This window comes from Natator depressus, chromosome 9 (assembly GCF_965152275.1).
Source record: "Natator depressus isolate rNatDep1 chromosome 9, rNatDep2.hap1, whole genome shotgun sequence".
NCBI classification, from domain to species: domain Eukaryota; kingdom Metazoa; phylum Chordata; order Testudines; family Cheloniidae; genus Natator; species Natator depressus.
The window spans coordinates 81,261,106-81,287,684 of NC_134242.1; the positions used below are offsets into that span (position 1 = coordinate 81,261,106).

General features: G+C 39.3%; 1 protein-coding gene across 1 annotated transcript in view; it reads right to left on the bottom strand.

The window, feature by feature from the left end:
* ABCB7 (ATP binding cassette subfamily B member 7) overlaps nt 1-26,579 on the bottom strand; it is a 69,229-nt gene that overhangs the window by 10,559 nt on the left and 32,091 nt on the right. The window contains exons 4-13 of the mRNA XM_074962441.1: nt 26,382-26,501; nt 16,065-16,197; nt 15,335-15,603; nt 14,150-14,238; nt 13,971-14,058; nt 11,937-12,111; nt 9,976-10,133; nt 9,247-9,410; nt 8,950-9,079; nt 7,292-7,463 (exon numbers count right to left, since the gene is read on the bottom strand). Coding sequence (XP_074818542.1) covers nt 7,292-7,463; nt 8,950-9,079; nt 9,247-9,410; nt 9,976-10,133; nt 11,937-12,111; nt 13,971-14,058; nt 14,150-14,238; nt 15,335-15,603; nt 16,065-16,197; nt 26,382-26,501 — 1,498 coding nt within the window. The remainder of the gene's footprint in view (nt 1-7,291; nt 7,464-8,949; nt 9,080-9,246; nt 9,411-9,975; nt 10,134-11,936; nt 12,112-13,970; nt 14,059-14,149; nt 14,239-15,334; nt 15,604-16,064; nt 16,198-26,381; nt 26,502-26,579) is intronic.

Genomic DNA, 26,579 nt, shown 5'->3' on the forward strand with positions numbered 1-26,579 from the left:
CTCTATAGATATATGTGTATCATTGGAGCATCAGAAGTTATGAGAATTGTGTTGTATGGTGGTCACTAAAACATGCTGTAAGTTGGGGAATCAGCTAGATATTAGCTCCCCAGAGGCAACAGCAAGGAAAGTAACCAACATCTGGGCGGGGTGTCAATCAACCCATCAACAACCATTGTCCAGCAAGGGAGCTACAATGCAATGACTCACCTGCATGGGGCCCACATCAGGGGAACAGCTCAACTTTGCCTGGAGACTCACCAACGTCACCCAGACATGCCTGGACTTGTGTTTTCCAAGCACATGGACTGAGGATATAAAACCAAACACAGGAGGCTCATGCTGGGCCTTTTCTCTTCTCCTTCACTCACCTACGCTACAAGCAACAAGGATACTCTGAAGACTCCAACTGAGGGGACTGGCTCAGATTTCACAGATGAAATCTGTATATTAAAAGGACTGCAATATCCAGTGGGGTGAGAAAAATTGCTTAGTCTAGTTTTTCCCAGTCTAATAAGGTTGAGAGTTTAGACTGCGTGCTTATATTTTATTTCTTATGGTGACTAACTCTGACTTTTTGCCTATCACTTAAAATCCATTTTTTGTAATCAATAAATTTGTTTTACTGTTTATCTTCACCAGTGAGTTTGTATGAAGTGTTGGCAAATCTGCTCAGGTTTTTGAAAGGCTGTTGTAGATCCACTTTCCACTGATGAAGCGATGAACCAATTAATAAATTTGCACTGCTCATCTTGAGCAGTGCGAGACGGTATACTCCTGCGGTACGGTGCTGGGGGGATTTGGCTCTGGTGTCTTTCTCTGTGTGATTTATGAATGGCTCTGGGAGCATTCATGAAATCTAGCTGGGTGTGTGGGGCTCCACATGCTGGTGTACTGAGTGATCACAGCAGCTGGAGGGGTTTGCTGCTAGTCACTAGCAAGGCATTGTGAGAGACAGCCCAGGCTAGAGAGAGTTAAGGGGGCACAGCGGTCCCACAGTCCCAGGCTGCACCCCGGGAATCCAGTCACACCCACCATCTTGTGTTGATATAACCCTTACTTATTGTGTAATCTGTGTATATAAGAATGTGGTTAAACTGAGCAATAAACAGAAGTTGCACTATTTGCCCAAGATGTTATTTTTACTTCTCTCTTTTAAGAAATATCTAGTATGAAGATTACTACTGTCTGTTAGAGCTGGTGCTTGAAAAGCATGCAGTGATCCTGTAATCGGTGGCCTCCTCTTATGCAGTTGGTTTGCAGCATATACAGTTGCTTCATGTTTTTCTTTATGCACAATCCACCAACTCAGTGTTCAGTGAATATTTTAAAATGCTTTTATATTTGCAATGCTTAATACTGTAGACAAATAAAAACCACGTTTATAGCAATATTTAAAATTGTAATTTATATTGCCTGCATAGGCTAAAACTGTTTTGATATCTGTGTAAACAGTTAATTTTACAATGTTTACTGTCCATTAAGCATTTTACTCAGGGCATTTAATGAATATAAAAGTTTCCATTTTAACAAACACTCTTCCCCACTGCACCTTTTATTTCAGCATTACACAAGTGAGGAGAATCATCATGCAATATTTGTAATGTTTCCTTCGTCAGATTAAGATCTATAGACACAAACATACAATAGATAGATATTTCTTCTTGTTAAAGCTAATTTAGTGACACTAGAGAGATGTCAATTCACTGACTTGACTGAAAGTTGCCCACATTAAGCACAGGCTACTTAGTTACCCATTGTAAAAAGTTTTAAACTCTCTAAACGTGCTGTTGGCTTGCTACAATTTACATCCCACAATTTTACAATGACCACCACTGGATTACTTGAACAAAAGGATCCTTTACTACAGCAAGTAAGCCATTTGCATACAGAATTCTAACCATGTGCTCCACTCCACAGGATGAACATCTATGAGAATGAGGGCTCGTAATTACATTTCCCCAGATTTCTAATGAAAAGTGCTGCCACACGTTTTCCATCTGGAAGTCCATTATTTCTCTTCCTCCTCCATTGAAGCTTATTTTTAGTATCACCAGTAGGGTAGCCTACTTTTTTTTTTTTACTGAAACATCTTCTGTTTATGAACAGTGGCTCCTCAAACTCAGCTTCTCCGATTGTTAAAATGAAATATGTGGATTTCAATGCAGCCCACTTAAAATACATAACGTACTCACCGTCTTCCCCCTAGTTTTCCCTTGCACCCTCTACTAGAATGCTTTGGGGGAAAAAACCTCATGGGAAAGGATTGAGTATTTTCCCTCAGGAAATGTGATGCTGAACTTCTTGTTTTAAGCTCTAATGAACTAAAGCAGATAAGCATTTGGGGAAGAGGGTCTGGTTTCCATTTCACAATTCCAGAAAAAATATGAAACTTCAAAGTCATTATCACATTGATGGTACTCAAATGGAGTTGCTTCGTAAAGTCAGGGGTTTATCTATAAAAGTGAACTAGTGGCAAGGTGTATCAAGTCCATTAAACAAACAGGATATAACCGTTTCAGTAATAAGGGGTTTGTAGCACAACAGACGAAGTTTGGCATCACAACTTGCATTAAAACTGTAAATATAGCTCTAACTAGTAAAACATGTTATATCAGAATCCAGATGAAAGAGAGAGTTAGAAACATTAAAGCCCAAAATTCTCAACTAATTTTCAAATGCCTCTCTTTAAGGATTCCAATTTGAGAGATGTTGGGCCCTGAAAGGTGCTGAACACACACAACTTCAATAGAGTTCAATTCAATATGCCATTTGAAGCACCCAAAATTAGTGGGTATTTCTGAAAGTATTGGCTTAAGCCTCCCTGGCACCTTGATCATATGTAAAAGTTATGATACATGTTAACGACTACTGTCCACTTTCTCATAGTCATCTAATTTAGTGTCAGATGTAAATGAGTAGGGAAACAGAGCTAGGGAAATACAACCAAGATGGAGCTACCATAAGGTGGGGTGCATAACTGGTTGGAAAACTGTTCCCAGAGAGTAATCATCAGTGGTTCACAGTCAAGATGGAAAGGGATAATGAGTGGGGTCCTGCAGGGATCAGTTCTGGGTTTGGTTCTGTTCAATATCTTCATCAATGATTTAGATAATAGCATAGAGTACAGTTATAAAGTTTGCAGATGATACCAAGCTGGGAGGGGTTTCAAGTGCTTTGGAGGATAGAATTAAAATTCAAAATGATCTGGACAAACTGGAGAAATGGTCTGAACCGAAATAAATAGGATGGAAGTCAATAAGGTCAAATGCAAAGTACTCCACTTAGGAAGGAACCATCAGTTGCACACGTATAAAATGGGAAATGACTGCCTACGAACGAGTACTGCACAAAGGAATCTGGGGGTCAGTGAATCACAAGCTAAATATAAGTCAACAGTGTAACGCTTCTGGGGAAAGAAAAAAAAAAGGGAACATCATTCTGGGCTTATTAGCAGGAGTGTTGTAAGCAAGACACAAGAAGTAATTCTGCTCTCCTCTGCGCTGATTAGGCCGCAACTGGAGTACTGTGTCCACTTCTGGGCACCACATTTCAGAGAAGAGCAACAAAATGATTAAAGGTCAAGAAAACATGACCTATGAGGGAAGAGTGAAAAAACTGGGTTTACTTAATCCTGCCATGAGTGCAGGAGACTGGACTAGATGACCTCTCAAGGTCCTTCCAGTCCTACGATTTTATGATTCGAGCTGTTTGTTCACTCCAATGTCAAAGGCACATCCCCAACTGCTTCTTTGCCAACTAGAAAATTCAAATCACTCTGATTTTTATTGATACATGATTTTTCAAACACATTTTGCATTTCAACACAAAAGCCTTAAAAAAAACAAACCCACAACAAAAAAGACCAAATAATTATAATTTTAAAATTGCATTTTTTCACCGCAATTTAAGTGCTTCCTCCATAAAAACGTGTGTTGTGTGTGTAGTCAAGATCACCATGGTGACAAAGTGTAAAATGGTGTAAATGTTTCCTCAACTTTCAAAAAAAGACTTCTGCCCAAGAGTCTCAAGGTCAGAAAGGCAAGAACTTCTCCCCATAACTAATGGGAGGAGTGTGTTTCAAGACACAACATTTGATTTCACAACAGCCATTTCTGATGGTGGGGCCATTGTTTGAAGTTGCAAGGTTTGAGATATTAGCAGTATTGGAGAAAACAGTGTAAGAATAAAGCCAGCTTGCATCCTGCAAGTCATACACAATGTTACTGGCCAAAATGTTTTTATCCCTATCTGCTAGGTTCTACATCATTCTGTCTTGCTTATATCTCATCTTCTTCTACTCCCTCACTCAGCCCTGGGGCTATACAAATTCTGCTTCCCTTCAAGTGTCCACAAATGACTTATGCTTTCTCTTGCACCTGGAATGCCCTCCCCAACCCTCTATGCACACAGCCTCCATGTCATGCAATCACTCTTTTCTGACAACCCACTTCTCTCCACCTCTCCAGTAATGTCCCCACTTTTATGTTATTCTAATAAAGTTCTTTTTTAAAAAGGGAACAAAACTCTCCTTGTGAAATAAGGCAAATGCTCAAATATGCCAATTTTCAGACATTAACTTTAATCTTCTCATATATTTCATTTAAATTTCATCAAGTGGCTTTTAGTCATGGACAAAAGCACTTCTTTCTTTGGGAACTTTTAGATTACTGAGATAACAATATGGCTTTGAATAGATATTTTCTTTCAACATACTTTCTTTCAACCTTAAGAACAATGCACACACCACTGCATACACTGGCATATGGATTTGGTCAGAAGCAGATGTTGCCTTACGTCTTTGAAACCCATAACAGAAAATGGATTCAGGCACCTACGAGTTCTGTCATCACCACACCTTGCACTTTCCAGAATATCTACCAACGAGGAAAAATCAATTCCATTAGCAGAATAAGCGTGGGAGTACTTCATGAAATGGCTACCACATTCCACTTTCATGCAGCTGTATATTATAAAATATTTGTAAGCACCATAAGAATACAGACTACTACGTAAAATGTAACATTTATTCTTGTTACGATTGTTTCATCCAGCAAGATAAACAATGATTTTAGTTTTGCATTATTCAACATGTACAATTCATAGGTTAATAATGTTGACAATGTCTTGAGCACAAATCTAACAGCTTATTTCCAAATAAAACTTTAGGTTTAAAAGATGGCTAAGGTTGAAACACTCAATTAAAAACACGTACGCATGCACACATACACCAATAAAACCACAAAATTCTACATCTTAAACCTCCCACATCCACCCACCCCAAAAGCCCTACAAACAGACAAGGTAAGGCATCCAGACATTTCCTAACAGCCACGCAATCAGTCATCCATCACTCGCTATCACCCACTTAACTCTGTCCCAGTAAGGATGCCAGCCTTCCACCCCCACTTTCCTCAAACATGCATATGTGTAATTTTACAGAATTGTGCAGAAGGGGCAGTGGTGGGAAGAGAGAGGAGATAGGCCGGTCTGACTGTGGTATGGAGGTGGAATTTTGGCAGGGTGATGCTGAAAGGCTGGCATCCCTACTGAGTTAAGGTTGTGGTACAATCTCTGTAGTATATGGTGGTTGTGCTGCTGGGTGAGGTGTGTGTCTCTGGGTGGAGCAGCACAGGGTATGTTAACTTTTTATTTCCTTGCTTTTTTAGACGCAGCAAAGAGTCCTGTGGCACCTTATAGACTAACAGACATATTGGAGTACAAGCTTTCGTGTGTGAATACCCACTTCGTCAGATGCATGCAGTGGAAATTTCCAGAGGAAGATATAAATATGCAAGCAAAATCGGGCTAGGGATAATGAGGTTTGTTCAGTCAGGGAGGATGAGGCCCTCTTCTAGCAGTTGAGGTGTGAACACCAAGGGAGGAGAAACTGCTTTTGTAGTTGGCTAGCCCTTCATAGTCTTTGTTTAATCCTGAGCTGATTGTGTCAAATTTGCAAATGAACTGAAGCTCAGCAGTTTCTCTTTGAAGTCTGATCCTGAAGTTTTTTTGCTGCAGGATGGCTACCTTTAAATCTGCTATGTGTATCCAGGGAGATTGAAGTGAAGTGTTCTCCTACAGGTTTTTGTATATTGCCATTCCTAATATCTGATTTGTGTCCATTTATCCTTTTACGTAGGGACTGTCCAGTTTGGCAGACGTACATAGCAGAGGGGCATTGCTGGCACATGATGGCGTATGTTACATTGGTGGACGTGCAGGTGAATGAACCGGTGCTATCGTGGCTGATCTGGTTAGGTCCTGTGATGGTGTCGCTGGTGTAGATATTGGGCAGAGTTGGCATTGAGGTTTGTTGCATGGATTGGTTCCTGAGTTAGAGTTACTATGGTGCGGTGTGTCGGTGGTGGTGAGGATATGCTTCAGGTTGGCGGGTTGACTGTGGGCGAGGACTGGCCTGCCTCCCAAGGCCTGTGAAAGTAAGGGATCGTTGTCCAGGATGGGTTGTAGATCACTGATGATGCGTTGGAAAGTTTTTAGCTGAGGACTGTATGTGATGGCCAGTGGAGTTCTGTTGGTTTCTTTCTTGGGCTTGGCTCGCAGCAGGAGGCTTCTGGAGCCAGATGTGTACCCATAAGTGCCAATACTTCTGTTAGTCTATAAGGTGCCACAGGACTTTTTACCGCTTTTACAGATCCAAACTAACACGGCTACCCCTCGGATACTGGCTTTTTTAGGTTTTGTATTAGGTGTGTTATACAGCCAGTAACCTTAACTGACAGAATGCAATGCGTATGTATTAATTTATATCGAATTTAAAATAGCAAGTTACCATAAAATTATAAAATCCCTTTTACTATGAAAAGGATCAATTTCCAATGTACTGTACCGAGATACTGCATAACAGAGCTCACTCAAAAAAAAAAAATGTAGTAGCTCCACATTTATATTTAAAAATCCAAACTTGGAAGGTCTACAACACTTGTGTAAACCTACAACACAACATAAGCAGCAACACACACCATCAAACCAAACACACCCGACATTCCAATTCTATTCATACATGTTTTTCTACGACCCCCCACACACCATACTAGAAGGAAAAAAGTCTATGTAATTCTGACATTACTTAATGTCCCCTGAAAATATATTCCTTTAAATACCTTCGAGAATACAGAGATCTTGAGCCACTGGTTTTAATATTTAACTCTACACTTATTAAATGCCAGCTAAGAACTTCAAATTAATGACATCTCAGGGTGATGTGTGAACTGTGTACACAGTTTGGAGCTAGTGAAAAGGGTGCAAAGAATGTACATATTTATGGATTTACCTGACAGCTTGAGTCCTCGTTCACCAACTTGTGTGTTGTACCCATTGGGCATTCGGGCAATAGAATCATGGATTCCTGCCAACTTTGCTACTGCATACACCTCTTCTGCTGTTGCACCCATATTGCCATATAAGAGGTTGTAGTAGATGGTGTTATGGAATAGAACGGCATCCTACAATTGTAAAGAGTATTTTAAACATGAAAATATGATTGATACTTCATGGGTGCAAGTTGGAAAAAAAAAACCCCAATACAGATTAGTTTATATTCTTCCACTGTGCCCTTAAGGGAAAAATGTTTCTGGGAAAACGTAATTAGATGTTTCAATATCTTGAACAGATATAAAATATATTTTGAGTGAAATAATTAAGATCTTTATAATACATGCTCTAGTTTTACCATCTCACAACAAGTGTTAATGACTATGTAAAACATCGTGCAAGAAACCTCTTCATTTCCAGTAGTAATATCTCCTTGACGTTTCAAATATTAAAGTTACCAGGGTTCCTGAAATACTCTGAAACCTCTCTTGCTTCAGTAACAGCCGTGTTAGTCTGTATTCGCAAAAAGAAAAGGAGTACTTGTGGCACCTTAGAGACTAACCAATTTATTTGAGCATGAGCTTTCGTGAGCTACAGCTCACTTCATCAGATGCATACTGTGGAAGCTGCAGAAGACATTATATACACACAGAGACCATGAAACAATACCTCCTCCCACCCCACTCTCCTGCTGGTAATAGCTTATCTGAAGTGATCATCAAGTTGGGCCATTTCCAGCACAAATCCAGGTTTTCTCACCCTCCGCCCCCCCCACACAAACTCACTCTCCTGCTGGTAATAGCCCATCCAAAGTGACCACTCTCTTCACAATGTGTATGATAATCACGGTGGGACATTTCCAGCACAAATACAGGTGTTCTCACCCCCCCCCCCCCCAGACGTTCTGGTTAAACTTGGATTTATGCTGGAAATGGGTTTGTGTGTGTGTTTTGGGGGGGTGGTGGTGGTGAGAAAACCTGGATTTGTGCTGGAAATGGCCCACCTTGATTATCATGCACATTATAGGGAGAGTGGATACTTTGGATGAGCTATTACCAGCAGGAGAGTGAGTTTGTGTGTGTGTGTTTTTTGGAAAAAAAAAAAAAAGGGGGGGGGGGGGTGAGAAAACCTGGATTTGTGCAGGAAATGGCCCACCTTGATTATCATACACATTGTGAAGAGAGTGGTCACTTTGGATGGGCTATTACCAGCAGGAGAGTGAGTTTCTGTGTGTGTGTGTGTGGGGGGGGGTGACAAAACCTGGATTTGTGCTGGAAATGGCCCAACTTGATGATCACTTTAGATAAGCTATTACCAGCAGGAGAGTGGGGTGGGAGGAGGTATTGTTTCATGGTCTCTGTGTGTATATAATGTCTTCTGCAGCTTCCACAGTATGCATCTGATGAAGTGAGCTGTAGCTCACGAAAGCTCATGCTCAAATAAATTGGTTAGTCTCTAAGGTGCCACAAGTACTCCTTTTCTTGAAGCAAGAGAGACTTTCAAATTAAGCCTGACAACACAACTGTGCGAACCTTGTCTTTCATTTGAACCAGAGCTTCTGAATATCAAAAGTTACACTATCAAGGACAACATCTGGGATATTATAAACCACTATACCTGAGGTACAACTCCTATAGCCTTTCTCAGGCTTTCCAAGCTGATGTCTTGTATATTCTGACCAGCAACATAAATGTTTCCTTTCTGGGGTTCAAAGAAGCGGAATAGTAATCTGACTATTGTGCTTTTTCTAAAATTGAGAGAAGGGTTGAAATAAAAGGTTAAATTTTAGTTTAGCATTTGTAAAGCTCAATCAATATAAAAGTGTCACAGAAAAAAAAATCGCCAAAGCAGAATAAAATCATATTTTCAAACTCCAATCAATGATGCAGAATTTGGCACAGTCCATTTACCCACCCTGACCCACTACCTCCTACAATGGCCACTTTCTTTCCTGCAGGGACTTCAAAAGACACTCCATTAAGGACTTTCTGCCCCTCAAGGTATTCAAAATACACGTTATCAAAGGCGATGGTAGCAGTCTGTGGTGTGATGTGCAGCGGTGGAGCCAGCTCTTTGTCCTATTAAAAAAAGAGTGCCACTTTACACACTGCCCAGAATGTATTTCAAACAGCTCAACAAGCTTAACAGTCAATTTCCTAATTCAAAAAGTGAAAGGCGGATGCTTTAGCTTTAACTAGTTAAAAATTATTTATTTCAGCCACACACGTGAAGATTGTGTTTCATTCCTCTCCTCCCCTGAAGGTCAAAAATTTCCCTTCTGATCATTCAGCTTCTAGTCAGCTTTTTTGCATAATAAATTCTGCATCATTAATTACAACTAAAAGACTTAAGAGCATGGTGCAAACACTAAAATAAAAAATCTCAATACCAATACAGCTTCTCTGTGAAATAACATTCTCTCTTACCAAAAGGCTCTGCAAGTTAAAAGCAAAAGCTGTTCTACTAACTGCACTTAACACACAGAATGAACAGAGCTTCCTTACACAGCATCTCCTTGTAAAATAGAAATTAGCTCTAAAAGGTAACAGAGGATGAAGTGAGAACATTGCCAGGAAAAAAAAATACCCTACTAATGCTGAAGTACTTGGTAACTTTTTTTGAAGTACTTTCTAAATTACTTACTTTAATTCTTGTGTCTACGCTGAGGAGTGTAAACAAGGTGTTCATATCTATGAGAGCTTGCCTAGTCTCTCTGTACACTGTTCCCAGAAAGTTAAGCGGTAGAGAAAGCTGGAATAGCAGTCCATTCACCATTACCAGATCCCCAACTGTCAAGTTCCCTTAAAACAAAGATAGGGGAGAGACAGCATTTATGTTAAGTATTTTACCAGGATGGCACAAATATGTTAGGACTGTTAGTGTGAAATCCAGCATAGTCTGTGCTATACCACATTTACAACAGGACACAAGTGTTTAACAACACAAAAGAAAAGTCATTCTTGGAGGAGCACACTTTGTCCAGTAAAGTGCCACAGTCGTCACTTATGCTGATTTCATTAAGTTATTAAATTATTTGGAAAAAGAAGCAGCTAGCATAGTTATAAAATCACAGAAAATTCTAGACTGGGAGATGTTGCAAACGCCGCTGTTTCTCTCTTTTCAATGAGTTCTAAAGGACCTTAGAAATATAGATAAGAAACAACCAGTGGAACCTACATATAGGGGCATCATTTCATGGACCAGAGAGGGAACAGAAATTTTCTATGTCTCTCTTGTGAGACCACACCTAGGATACTGTGTGACACTATGAGGAACTCAGTACCAAATACATTGAACAGAAATATATTCAAAGGTCCAGCTGAAATGCATCCTAGAACACTCAAGGAGCTGACTGAGAAGATATCTGAGCCATTAACAATTATCTTTGAAAAGTCATGGAAGACTGAAGAGACTCCAGAAGACTGGAAAAGGCCAAATATAGTGCCAATCTATAAAAAGGGAAATAAGGACTATTACAGAATTACAGACCAGTCATCTTAACTTCTGTACCAGGAAAGATAATGGAAGAAATAATTAAGCAATCAATTTGCAATCAATTTGCCTAGGGAGGTTGTGGAATCGTCATCATTGGAGATTTTTAAGAGCAGGTTAGATAAACACCTGTCAGGAATGACCTAGATAATACTTTTAGTCCTGCTATGAGTGCAGGGGACTGGACTAGATGATCTCTCGAGGTCCCTTCCAGTCCTATGATTTTTCTGTAAACTCAAATTGGAGGTCCAAGAAAAGATCTCTCCCTCCGCCCCTAAGTGTGAACTGCATTAACAGAGAATTAACATTTAAATTCATGGTCATAATTTTCAATGGAGCAATATTCTGACAATTAGATGGAAAGCTTCTGTTGCCCTGTAAACAACATAACAGAACAGGGTTTTCATACAGTTAGTACTCCAGATTGGGATTTTTTTTTTAAATTGCTGAATACTTGTATTTAACTTTAAGAATGTCACAGATGCAAGTGATTATTCACCTTCTAGAGTCAGTGAATTTGCAAGTATAATATGGTCTCCTCCTTTAAAGAGGAGAACCAGTTTCTAAAGCACATGTCTCACTACCACACACATACACAACAGAATGAAGATACAATGGTATCAGATGAGAAGGCAAATGCTCACCCACTATCCCAGCAATAAAACAAACGCTAGATATGTCCATGTCCAACAAAAAGAATTAAACAAAGTGGGATAAAAAGAATTAAAAAAAACAAACCACTGTCATTGTGACAGAAGTCAAAACCAAAAATGTGATAAAAAAATTGCATTTAGTTCAAAATGCCTGCAGTCCAGTAATACAGGTAAGCATAAGTTATCTTACGTTATCCTGCAGCCAAGTTTTATGTTGTTCTAGAATTTTGTTTTACTACTGGCAAGGATAGCTCAGTTAGAGTGTTAGCTACATGAAAAAGAGAAAAACTAGAAGAAAACGTTACCAAAAAATAGAATGAAACATCCATCCCCAAAACAATAAGAATTCAAAATTACAGCATCAGAAGCAGTAGTATCAGTCTTTCTAAAATACTTTAATCCAGTTCAGTTATTAATGCAAAAGGGAACTTGCATTTTACTTAGAGTCAGATCAATTACCTGCAACGATTCCCTGACTAGCAAGCACCATAATGGCTGTTAAGCCAACGCTGAATATAGCGCTTTGCCCAAAGTTCAGCATAGCTAAGGTAGAGGTAGTCTTCAGTGAGGCATTTTCATAGGTCTTCAAAAATCCATCATATCGCTGGGCTTCATATTTTTCATTATTGAAATACTACAAGATAGATAAAGTTAGAAAGGTGTGACATTCTTAAAAATGTACTAGAGTCAGTGTACTTTAGCTAAACATAAGATTCATTGTAACATGTTACATCAGTCAAAAATTTATTAGATATCTACTCGGTGTGACATTAACTCTAATACCCAGAGACAGGTCCAAAAGGTGAGGCCCAGAAGCCCAACCAGCAAGGGCCAAGGCCATGACCTGGTGAGAAGACCAGAGCCCACCTGGCATCTTCACCAGATTGCTGTTCCTGGACCTAGCTCAGGTGCTTCATCTTTTGTGTTGGTTGACCATCTTCTCTATCTGCCAGAACTTCCCTAATGCTGTGAGGATGGCAAGGTCCTCATGATTTTACTCCTCATCCAATCTCCATTTATGGGTCCTTCTCCACAGCAGTAGAAGCATGAAACTGATATGACTCTGGGCAGTTTCGGGGCTGCCACAGGAATCTGTGCGGGTCCCTTTTCACTGCTGCTATTTACTCTTCTTCATGCAGATACTGTGATTGAGGTACAGTGTTCGGAACAGTGCACATGCACTAGAATTGTCCATCTACTGGCTCAGAAAGACACCATCAAAATGGTTTACATTCAGAAGATGGTTTTTGCAACCATGAAGGATAGGGGATTTTTGTTTTGTTTTAAAATGAAAGTTTAAAGTTTTGCAGAAATTGTCATTTTTGGCTCAAGCACTCACTACAGAAAGTTTCCCACTTGTCACTGAGGAATGGATTTGTCAATCCCTGCACACAGTTTTCACACTACCTAGTTGAGACCATTATCCATTTTAAGAGAACTATGTTTTTACAACATATTATTGGTCTAAATGTGTGACCATATGGCTTCACTTCACTTAGGCTGGAAGCAAACACCAAAAAACAACACACCTCCCCCAGGCCAGCTTTCTGCTTCTACAAATGCCCAAAGAAGCATTTCTTGCACATCAGTTTAGAAATTAGCTTGGGCATCCAGTTCTCAGACTGTGGTCCATGGACTACCAATAATTTTCATGTCCCTTCATGGTAGTCTTCCTGCAGCATAACACATTTGAGGTCCATGCATTGGGGGATTATGACAGGAGATAATCCATGTGAGGAACTCTCTTTTACAAAAGTGTTCCCACAGACAGGAAAAATTGGAGAACAGCTGGAATAAGTTATTCACCAGACTTTATCATTCTTTAGATACTGTTTTAACCGCAACAAAAGGGCAACAAATATTATTAGAGGGCTGGGGCACATGATTTATGAGGAGAAGCTGAGGGAACTGGGATTATTTAGTCTGCAGAAGAGAAGAATGAGGTGGGATTTGACAGCTGCTTTCAACTACCTGAAGGGGGGTTTCAAAGAGGATGGATCTAGACTGTTCTCAGTGGTAGCAGATGACAGAACAAGGAGTAATGGTCTCAAGTTGCAGTGGGGGAGGTTTAGGTTGGATATTAGGAAAAGCTTTTTCACTAGGAGGGTGGTGAAGCACTAGAATGGGTTATCTAGGGAGTGATGGAATCTCCTTTCTTTGAGGTTTTTAAGGTCAGGCTTGACAAAGCCCTGGCTGGGATGATTTAGTTGGGGATTGGTCCTGCTTTGAGCAGGGGGTTGGACTACATGACATCCTGAGGTCCCTTCCAACCCTGATATTCTATGATTCTATCAGGAAATGGAGCTGGAGTTCCAAAAAGTGGAGGATATTGTAAACCAAAAAATGAAGGAGAATAGGGAACAGGGGTTGATACTAAAAGTTGCTCTCTCAAACTGAATATGCCTAAACTCACTTTGAATATATAGATGTTAGTGGGTAATTATATTGTATACCATAGTGTTAAAGATGGTAAAAAGAGATTTAATGTCTTACCTTCACAGTTTCATAATTTAACAGCGAGTCAATTGCAGCATTACCTGCATCATTATCTGCTTTGTTCATTTCTATTCTAAATTTAGTCCTGTAAAATAAAGGTTTTCACAGTCAAAGAGTATTGGTTGCAGTGAGAAGAATAATCTTTAAATCCTGACCTGTTTTGAGGAATGCCTTACCTCCACTGTGTAACTCCTATCGTGAATGCTGTATATGCACCAAGTGTCCCCAGGGCTACAAATGCAAATGGTGCACCGCATTTATAATACTGGAGGGGAAAAAATGCTAATCGTCAGTACAACTTAGGACACCAATATTATTTCAAAAGTATCAGAGCATCCAAAAGTTGGGTAGGTCCCTCCCAAAACAGATTAAAAAAAAGACATGGGCCTTGCCCTGAACAGTTTATAAATTAATATCAGGCTTGATCTAACCAGGGTAACAGGAAGGGAGTTGGCAAAGGAAGGACAGAGGTAACATCAATAAGATAATGAAACAACTCAGCAAGGGCTAGTGCACAAAATGGTAAGGAAGGGCTTTTAAAACTTTTTGTATTAATAGAATAAAGTAAGTGTCTTAGTTTGCAAATTTCTTGAAGGCTTTGCAAAAAAGGTGAGTCTTGACTGACAGAGTAGTGGCCTTGGAAGGATGTTCCCACTGTAACCCACTCTTAGTATGCATAGCTTTTGGAGACAGTGTGAGAGAAAGGCTATAGAAGGCTGCGAGAGACGCAGATGAATGGGGTATCAAGGCTGGTGTCTCTGGCAGGGTGGATATAATCAAATGATAGCAAGACAAAAATTCACAACTTTCTAGGCTGAAACATTTAATCAAATTATTTAAACAAAAATGTTTGTAAGGTGTAGAATCAAATATTCATGTAACAATCCAAGATAAGGGACAACACAAACAAAAAAAATACTACTGAAGACAAAGGGCTAAAAATTAAATTGAAAACTCATAGCTTTTTTCCTATATTCATCCAGTTTGTTTACTTTACGCATTTGACACAAATTTATTTATAGTCATTTTGCCCTTTTGACTTCGTGGGTTTTTCCATACAACAGGAGAGACAAAAAACATTTTTTAAAAAACCATATAAATGTGACTAAAAACTACAAATTAGAAGGGTATTCAGAGGCATGTATTGTTCCTAAAGTTAGCTTAAAACAAACAAGTTTAAAATGACTAAGCTTAAAACTGATAGTGTGCTCTCCTTTAAGTTTTCAGTACAGCTGCCTTGCAAATGCTGTATTTATTTAGTAAGTTTTGTTGCAAAACACTTAAACGTTCGATATTATTTCCAAAAAGTGAGACATGATCCTTCCAATTTACAGGATGCCTCATGAAAAAGTAACACTTACCAGAATTCCACTCACAAGTGCCATTTCAAACACAGTGGGTCCCAGATTAAATACTAAAGCACTCAGCACAAAGCTGATGCCCCTTGTTCCCCTGTCAATAGCTTTTGACAGAGCTCCTGTTTGTCTGTCCAGGTGGAAACCCAAATCCAAGTTATGCAGATGGAGAAAGACATTCTTTGCTATCCTTCGGATAGAATTTTGGGCCACTTTCCCAAATACTGCATTTCTAGCTTCATTAAATAAGGCAGCCCCAGCTCTTGACACACCATCTGAAGAAGGATAATAAAAGAACATTTTTTAAAGTCACTTATTTTACTCAACTCCAAAACTGCCTTGATAAAGAAATATGACAGAAGATGTTGTTCCTCCCCTATATACGACAGCTTTCATGCAAAGGGTAAATCATAGCATTTATTGCTCCAAGATTTCATGTACTTTTGGGGTTTATTCATTTTTAATGTGGCTGTTGTTTGTATAAATGTACTGGGGTGGGTCAACTTGTTAAAGGAGGATTCATTATTGGAAATAATTTCTATAAGCACCATTTTTTTCAGAACTGGGGTAACAGAACTAAGGCCACAGAAGGTTGGATATCAACAAAAGTAGGAAAATATAATATTAGAATAACCATCTCCAATGCTTCGCAGCTAAAAAGGTCATGAGCTCTAATATTCCAAAACCTCACTGAAGAAAGTCAACACCTGTCGACAGATTAAGGAATCACACTTACAGCCAATCAGAACAGCTGTTGCCATGGTTGCAACTGTATGTGGTGCATCACTCAGGTTCAGCATGTTTCCAGACATCTGGTTGAGGTTGTCTACTGCATATTTAAACATGAAGGGAACCACTATATTCATGCCCTAAAAGCATAAAAACAGCAATTACCTAGGATGTGCTAAAATGTTTATTTATAAAGTATACATATTTCCCTTGAATTAACTACAACTATTGCATTTGGTTATTAACCACTTAGTGCCAGTAGGATGGCTCTCCTGGTTTCAAAAATAATATTCTCCGCATTAGGAAGTTTGACCTTCCAAGACAGAAGGATTACTTTATGCTTCCCACTGGCTCAGCTTTCATCCTAACTAAATGGTTTACTGTAAAAACACTTGAATTCATTATGAAGACTCATTCAAACAATGGCAAAACAGAGACTGTAAAGTATCAAGACTGCACAGTGGAGGGATAGCTCAGTGGTTTGAGCATTAGCCTGCTAAACCCAGGGTTGTGAGTTCAATCCTTGAGGGGGCCATTTAGGGATCTGGGGCAAAAATAAAATAAAATAAGGGATGGTACTTGGTCTGGTCCTGCTTTGAGCAGGGGGTTGGACTAGATGACCTCATGAGGTCACTTCCAACCCTGATATTCTATTATTAAAGAATTTTTGCTACAAATACTGCAAGGTAACACAGTGGAAATGGTCAGTGGGAAGAGCTACTGATAAAAAAAATAGTTAACTCTGGACCAGTTTCTGAGAGATGTTAAACACCTGAAATTCCCACTGACTTCAAACAAAGTTGAGAGGTCGGCCCTTTGTTTTGTCCAACAGTAATATTACTTCTTGTTTATACGGTGCTCTCAATTTTCAAGGTGATTTCAAAGTTCAATCTTTTTACCAAGGTTAATCTAATGATTCTCCACAGTAATGCAATATAGTTCCCTTACAATCTACAAATGCATTACATAACATGTCACTGTCGTGAAATATTCAAATCATAGCATATATGGTATGCTACTGAATATTATGTAAGAGGGGGAAAACAATGGAATTTCCTGTACATATAAGAAAGAAAAAGGCTGGTTAAGTTGATAAAGGATTTATCTTCAGAATTTTCACTTGCATACATTAAGAGCTAAAACATGCGAAGATTCTGTAAAGCTTAAGAAAACAAATATCCCAAATCTTGTTAATGTTCCATTATTATACCATTCATTTATACCAACGATAAAGACATTACTGTCAACAGCCTTAATTTTATCTCCGACTGATAAAATTATTCAGGGATTTAAACTGCTTTTAACAATGAAGGTTTCAAACTAAGATATATGAGTTTCTTAGCAACTGAACAGATGCCTTACGACTCAATATCTTTAACACACGCCAGATGTTAAAATACCTTTACAATGAACTGACTTTGCATAGATGCTTTGCAACTAGAAAAAAAAAAGGCAATGAAAAACAAATTAATCTTACAGGTAGATCACCTATCAACTTTCAGTGTATGTTATATAGTTTGTATCAGGAGAGGTGATAGGTAAATAAAGCAGATCAGCCCCTCTTCAGTTACAAAAACTCCAGCTCTCCACTCCAAATGCATAGTACTGTAACAGCATCTGGAGGCCTTAATCCTGATTGGGCTCCATTGTGTTAGGGACTGTACAGACTAACCAGACATCCAAGCAATGAACACTAAAGTTTTCAGTAAAAAGGGATAAATTCGCACTGCAGCACAAGTTTAAGAATAGGTTTTTACAACACACACTAAAAACATCCGACGTTGGAAAAGTTTACAATGATAAAAATTGTTAGCAAAGGGGACAATAGAAGTCTGTCCACTGGAAGAAAAATGGAGTTTTGAAGGTGCCAGTTTTTGATAGGATTCAAGGGATTTCGTATGGGTTATTATTTTTACTTCTAAAAAAGGAACCATAATTTGCTTAAATCTTAATTGTTAAAAAAAACCCAAAATACAGCATGATATAGATAATCCAGAAAAGAGAATATCTAGATGCTTTTTATTGGTTAGCTCATAGCAAATTCTGACAGAAGGCCCGATCCTTAATTCCTTGCTCATGATAAGCTTCTTACTGCTAGTGAGGAGTGCAGGACTGGGCACCAAATCAGCAACTCTCACTCCCTTTCCAATGCATCATCAAGAATCTACAACCTATCCTGAAGGACGACCCATCACTCTCACAGATCTTGGGAGACAGGCCAGTCCTTGCTTACAGAGAGCCCCCCAACCTGAACCACACACCACACAACAGAACCACTAACCCAGGAACCTATCCTTGCAACAAAGCCCATTGCCAACTGTGTCCACATATCCATTCAGGGGACACTATCAGAGGCTCGTTCACCGGCACATCTACCAATGTGATATATGCCATCATGTGCCAGCAATGCCCCTCTGCCATGTGCATTAGTCAAACTGGACTGTCTCTACGTAAAAGAATAAATGGACAAAAATCAGACATCAAGAATTATAACATTCAAAAACCAGTTGGAGAACACTTCAATCTCTCTGGTCACTCGATTACAGACCTAAAAGTTGCAATTCTTCAACAAAAAAACTTCAAAAACAGATTCCAATGAGAGACTGCTGAATTGGAATTAATTTGCGAACTGGATACAATTAACTTAGGCTTGAATAGAGACTGGGAGTGAATGGGTCATTACACAATGTAAAACTATTTCCCCATATTTATTCCCCACCCCTCAACGTTCCTCAGACGTTCTTGTCAACTGCTGGAAATGGCCCACCTTGATTATCACTACAAAAGGTCCCCCCCGTCCCCTCTCCCGCTGGTAACAGCTCACCTGAAGTGATCACTCTGGTTACAGTGTGTGTGGTAACACCCATTATTTCATGTTCTCTATGTATATAAATCTCCCCACTGTATTTTCCACGGAATGCATCCGATGAAGTGAGCTGTAGCTCACGAAAGCTTATGCTCAAATAAATTGTTAGTCTCTAAAGTGCCACAAGTACTTCTTTTCTTTTTGCGAATACAGACTAACACAGCTGCTACTCTGAAACCTCTCCCTTTCCAATAGTTTGCAATTGTGGAATTTTTCATAATAATAAAGATGCAAACTCAACTTGTATGCAAAAAGCCAACAATATCTCCCAAATGGCTATAGTGACTGACCTCTCCAGTAGCTGGCAGAGAAAGAATAAACAGGTCATTGTAGTTAAGATAAACTTCAGATGCACTAAAAAATAAACAAAAAACCAACAACCCTGAAGAACTGGGGATGTGTTAAAGATTTTTGAAGCTTTAAAGTAGAAATATAGTTTTGGAGTCCAAATTTCCACACATACCCTTCAGACAAACAGAAAAATATTGTCGCTCCCTTTGGAGTTACTTGTCTTGAAACTCAATTTTCTGTAGTATTTAGTTCTTAATAAGGCACAGTATTATACCATCTGTGTAACAGTGATGACCACCACTGTAAAATGCAGGTTTTCCTGGGAGACCCTATTCAGTAAAAATGAAAAAAAAATTGTAATGTAGATTGCCCTGATTTGCTGCAGATTCTTACAAATCCCTCTGCAAGGATTTTACTTTTCCATGGGCTACACTGTATGATGTTTTAAAGTACACTTAAAACAATCTCTGCAGTTCTATTTCTAACTAAAACAGTTTATTCCTTATACTGCAGTTCTCAACTTGCACCTGTCAACAGATTAGTATACAATTTTGCATTCTTTCACACTAATGTACAGTGATTCAACCCAAAAGACTGTTTTAATAAAATGTAAAGGTGTGCCTCAGGTTACCATTGTTCTGACTCCCTGAGGGTGAAACTTGAAGAATAAGGCAGCATGGTATTGCATTTCATTCATAATCAACTCAGTCTATATTCACATCACCTTATTTGGGTTTTTTTGTTTTGTTTTAGATCAAGACATTTGTTAATCTCACTGGGGAGAGAGAGAGAGAGAGAGAAAGAAAAAAGAGTCTTTTCTCAGTGTGGTAAGCCAACATGAGATCATGTTCACATAGCGGGAACTAAATTTCAATCTCTTACATTCTAGACAAACTTATCTACTTCTTTAGTAGCCTAGATTTGCTGGCACAGAATTCAAAAGCTCTAAGTGAATCTGGATATTCTGTACCAAAGAAGCCATCTCTACCAGATAAACAGATGAGTTAATCTTTATATGTTCTCTGAACTTTTGCATTGCTACAAGTACCAATGCCCCCTATGGGATCGATCCCTCAGGAAAAAAACTGAAGAGTCTTCCTACAGAATTCTTTTCTTGCATAACTTTCAAATAGTATACTCTTTAGAAACATCTCTTTTTAAAGAGATTGGTTGTTAATTTTATTTTTATAATGCAAAATGTACACACTTCAAGCTTTCACACAATGGTAAAACTAGTGAGAATAATTCTTATTAAAGGATTCAACCCAAGCAGTCATAGAAATCTGTATATTTTTACCACACAAATTTTGAAATAAAAGCTGTGGTCCAAATTCACTGATGATGTAAGCAGGTATGGCTTCAATAAAGTCACCCCTTTTTATACTGCTGCTTAATTTGAGCCTGTAAGAATTGTACAATTAAGCACAAGTTTCAGGGTAGCAGTTAATACTCAACTACAAAATTATAAATAAGGTTTAAATGTTTTTAAAATAAGATTGTATTACTTTAAAGGCAACACAGCACCATCTACAGAACAGAAAAGCATACAAAAGAGGTTTTGCGGCACTAACATAAATAAATCCAAATTACTTCCTCCTATCCAGTCCCCAGTGCATCCTGTCTTCTCTTTTGATCTTAGATTGTAAGCTCTTTAGGGCAGAAACAGTCACATTTGTGTCTTGTGCATTCCATTGTTCTTTTCTTAATAGAGGATAATGATGATGGGAGAACAACTGAGATCAAGTAACGTGATAAAAACGGTCCAAGGTTAACCCTTCTTTCACATATAAGTCTATGTAACCTAGATAACTGTTTGAACATTGTGTCTAACTCGAAACTTCGATCTAGTTATAAATTAGCTTTAGAGCTGCCTGCAATACCAAAGGGGTCTGTACTATTTGTATATAAAAAGCAGAGCATAGGATACACCATGCCAGATAGGGACCAGTCAAGTCTGGTACCCAGGAAATTTAAAACACAGTCAGTGTAGTGGTCAAGTGGCAGCACAAAGCGCTATGTGCAGATGAGTGAGCTTTGAGCCCCTATCTCTCGACCAGCTTGAAGACCCTCCTTTCCCCCACTTCTGCACTTCAGTGACAACTCCGCTGGTGGTCACAAGGAGCAGAAACAGCACCAACCCTTGTAGAGGAACAGTTGCTGTGATACAGTGCTGCAAGATAGATTTAGAAACAGGGGAGGAGGAGGAGAAATTATGGGCTACTTGAAGCTGAGGGCTTTGAAACTTCCCCTTTCCACAGCAGGGGACAGGGAATTAATGTTGAAATATATTTCACTTCAGACTTCTCAAAAAACAAACGATCTCTGAAGAAAGAGGTTAATGAGACCACCTGACTTCAGGTAACAAAAGCAGGTGCTCAGATACTACCATAATGGGGACCATATACAAACCTGATTTATGAGGTAGATATACGTAACATGCATTGTAAGTTCCATCAGCATGCAACACCTGTTCCTTGCCCTTTTAGCCAAACCATTTCCCCCCAAACATAGAAAATTAACAGTCAGTAGAAATACAGATAGTGTGAAAGATTTCTCCAGCTCATGAATAATGCATATTGAGTCCATGAGCAAGAGGCCAAAAAATTGCAGATTTGACAGAGGTGACAGGATTCTTGTCAAATCCATGAGTTTAATCTGGCTCTTAAGGATACTTAATGCATCTGAGATGGAGAGGGAAGGAGGAGGAGGAAAAGGAAAGTGAAGGAGCCAAAACAAACACACAAAGCAACAGAAGACAGAACTGGGAGAGGGAATGTGTAGGAATTAATGCCGGACCACATAAAACCTTGCGCAAGTTATCCAGTGTATCTAAAATTTATTTATAAGGGAAACTCCCCCCTCTCCCTGTTGCACCTGACACTCTGAGTTTAGATGTTTTAAAGATTCAGAATTTAAAACACATCAAAGGACTACATAACAATACTTCTGAAAAAAGGCCTTATTAGCTTCAGAGCAGATCTTTGCCTGTCAGCCCCTTTTAGTCCTCCAATCATGAAGAACTGAACAAATAATTATTTTTATAGGAGCATATAATATAAGCCTTTAAAAATCAAGAAATGTGAAGAGCGAAAAGAACCAAAAACAAGATCATTTTTCCAGTGACAAGCAATCCAGTCCTGAAATAGGGACAGAGATAGGCTGTAACTGTAGGCTCTTCAGTAGCCACAATGCAACCTTGTCTACTTAGTTTTGTGGCTGAGTTGCACTGAACTTGAACATTTCAAAAGGAACAAAACTGGGAAAACCCACAACTCTCCCTGCCTTCCCATTCCAAACAACTGGCCTTTACAAAATACCCATTCTAAGGATACACGTTCTCTGGAAGCAAACAAGTTTATAGTGGACAAAGTGAACCAGGTCTGCACTTAACATAATGGGAATCAGATACATCAGAGTTCTTACGCTAATAGAGTTTTGTAACAATATGCACGTTAATCTCTGATCAAACAGATTATAAAGTACAAGTAAGCGATCACATGAACAAACAGGACAAAGGGCTCCAAGACAGTCTAATGCAGAGGTTGCACAAATGTTTTTTTCCCCCCTATATAAGGTTCAGGGAGGTTACAGATTAATTAAATACAAATTGATTTATTTTTTGGAGGAAAAGGTGGAGGGATTTAACAGTGCTGGGGGAAAAGGCAGAAGCTAAGAAAGCTAGTACTACCTGAGACATCACAGTGAGAGTCTATGCAGGAGCTAGTTTTGGTAGAGACAGAATATGGCAACTAGGATGAATATTAAGAACGAGAGAAATTGTCCATGGAGTCTTAAGATGGTCCACCCACAATAAATATTCTGTTCTCATAAGACAACCTGAACTGGGAACCAGTGAAACTAGATAACTAGCTCCACGGGTGACCAAAAAGTATTGCAAGAGTCTGCATGAAATAAGAAAAATAAATAAATAAATAAATAAAAAAATCTAATCTCAACTGGTGACTCCACACTAAAAAAACCTGACTTCTGTGACTGAGAATGAGAACAGGATAGTATTTTGCCCCGTTGGTGCCACAATGAAAGAATAGCCTTGGAAGCATTTGTTAATTTGAGATTTTTCTTTCTACTCAGAAGCCACTCATTCTGGGAGAAGGTAGTTGCTTGTCATTGCCACTGGCTGTTTTATTTGATCTCAGATTGTGAGTAAGACAATATTCATGGAATGATTAAGGAAAAAGAATCCCAACTTATTAGGATCTCTTAGTTGAGCTGAGGTAAATACTGGGCACTTTTGTAAACTGTGCATATTGCTGTTTATGCAATATGGGCATAAATCGATGCATGCATGAACTTAACAAGAAGGGTGCATAATACTCAACTACTGTGGCAGAGCATCCTGGGCATCAATTCATCTCACTGCATACAAGAAACTATCTGGAACACCTCAAGCTGAAAAGCCCCTTCTAGAAGCGGTATACCACGCTGCCATATAGGGGATCAGACTTAGGGCTTGTCTACACTATGCAGCTTTTACCGTGTGTGAACGCTCTCTCCCGTTATTTTGTTGGCACTTTTGCTGACAAAATACTTCCAGCCCCGTAAGCGATGTTAGCTTTGTTGGTAGGAGAGCGCTCCTGCCGACAAAGCCGCGTTCACACTGCCACTTGTATCAACAAAACTTTTGTCTTTCATGGGGGTGGGGCTTTTTAAAGTACCCATGAAAGACAAAAGTTTTGTCGACAACGTTGCAGTGTAGACAAGCCCTTAGGAGTGTCACACTGTACTATGCAATGTGCAGGAGGTCAGACTAGATGATCCCTTCTAGGCTTAAAGTCTATGAGATGTACTGCCCTTGGAGCTGGAAATACTTCAGATTACCTTCAAGCAGCCCACTTCCGGCTCGAATTTGAAGCACTATTATTAACAGGTTTTAAAAGGAGTCACAGCCAGCATTCCTCAGACATAGGGAGAGCCATCATGCCAGATATGTAAAGGGTAGGGAGGGGGATTCAGAATAACCCCCTAAACAAAAACAAAGAACATGTATGCCAGGTAAGTACCACTATGTGGCCTACTCTCTTGTTCCACCTGCAGCATATCATGCCATCTGCTACGAGGATCTGTATTTTGAGTGGGTTGTGAACACAGTTTACCAAAGTTCAAAGCACAGTTTCAATACTGTTGCATGTTATGCACTGGCATCCAAAAAAGGGGTGGAGGGGTCTCAGCTATACACGTATGCCATACTCTGCACACAGTCAGCTGTGTTATCAGTAACTTCCTGCACAACAACTGGAAAACAGAACATCTATTGTAGAAAACATCATGCTGCCATTTGAGAGAAAAAGTAATCGATGTCACTGGTAAGACAAAGAGCTACAGGCCAAGACATTGCCTCTTCGCTCCAGCTCAATTAAACAAACAGATTTCTCTTCCAAGTACTCTCCTTTTATCACCGCTATGCCTCAAGTTTGTTTCTTCCACCCTTCTTTCATGTTGCTGAATGCTGATAAGATAATACTTAATTTAGCCAGTTTTAGCACTGAAGCTCAGTTTCTTAGTAAGAGCTTGTCTTGATGGGGAAATTGATTGGAATAACTCCCCGCATGGATACTCTTATTCTAGAACAGCTGTTGCAGAATAGCTTATTCCGGTCAGTTTTCCTTGTAGACAAGCCATGAAACAGAGACTTTCTGCACAGCAAAACCTTTTCTTTCTTTATTTCCATTTGCTAGAATTTAGCTTATCCCAGCTGCAGCCTAATTTTAGCCTTATGTATGGTAAATAATTGTCCACAGACGGTAGGTAGCTAGTTAGAGCCACTAGTTTCACTGAAAAGATTAGAATTTGCTTCCCAACACCTAGCAGTCACAGGAGGTTTATCTTTTTCTATGGCAAGAGAATCTACATATGGAGAGAATTAGCATGTGTTCCTCTGCCTTATTCCTACAAAACTACTGCCAATTTAGGACTGTACTCTCCACCAATCTGGTGGATATTTATTGTGAGGATGCTTCAAAGTCTCAAAAAGCCTAGAAGTGGGGAAACACAAATTTACTATGGTCTAGCACTCAAATGATTCTCTCAGAAAAAGAAGTAAAATAAAGGTGAAATCACTACCTTTGCCTTGTAATAGGCCTGAATGTTTTTTCTTTTACTTTTAAACTAATTTTTATGAGGGACAATACTATGATCAGCAAGAATATAGCAATACACATAGACTAATACAAAGTGAAGCAAATTCAACAGTATCAACCTTCTGGGGGCTACAGCAAAGTCTTATGCTCCACCGACCCCCACAGCAAGACAACAGGGAAGAACTGGGTCTGCAAGTGTCCTTCCTACCAGTTTAGGAGGAGCTGCCTCAGGACACTAGGATGCCACCACTTCTCTCTACTGCATGGCTGAGCTAAGCCAACAACTTTCTAGTGGCGGTGAATAAAAAGTCCCACCTGCCAGATACTGCATCATGCACTCACTGCCAAAGGCTTTTCTTTTGTAGCTTTCAGCCACATGACTGAAGAATTGCAATCCTCCTACTATCTGCATTTCCATGTCATTAGCCCAGGGCCCAACTTGCAAGGATTAAGGGAAAATTCCATGTTCTTTATGAAGCCAGTTCAAAATTACTCAATTGCCATATTCAATTCTACATTTTGTGACCATCAAGTGCTATGCCAGCTCCCTGCCCCTCAAAGGCTTGTATTCTCCCAACGCCACCAATCTGTTTCAACCCAATCACGTACCACACCTTGGTTCTCTTCCTTGCTGCCTCAACTTCCCTGCCTCTCTCTTTATCCTCTGTCTCCCCACATTCCTTCACCCCTTTCACTATGTGTGATTCTTTTCTTATCACCCCTTCCCGCACTTACAAACACTCTATCGTAATTTAACTGATTAAGCGGTGAGAAAATTGTGGAATCAACTAACCTGATCAATCCAAATCATGTGTTTGATCTCAACTAGTTCCTCCCAACCTCATGCCCAGGCCAGCCCTTGGGCCCAGATTTTTTTTTATCTGTGTATTATAAGCACCTCAACAAATAGAAACAGCATACCTGTGCTGTATGCGATGTACACCTATGCGTAGTATGACAAATACTAAATTGCAGGTCTACTTGCAAAAGTAACAGCAACATTAATGCTTCCTGACTGCAATGAGCTACAGCAACAGCCATCACAATTCAGAGAAGTAACATTTCTTACCTTTGCACCTGCCAAAAATCCTAGAGAGATGGCAACTCTGGCTCGTAGGTCTGGTCTGTCTTTGGGCCATACATAAGATATCATTGCCCTGATAATCTTCCCAGCATCTATCTCTTTCAACTATTGAGAAAAACACATACATCATAATAGAAGAGATACAGAAATACATTTCAAAATACACTATTTAATAAACAGAAT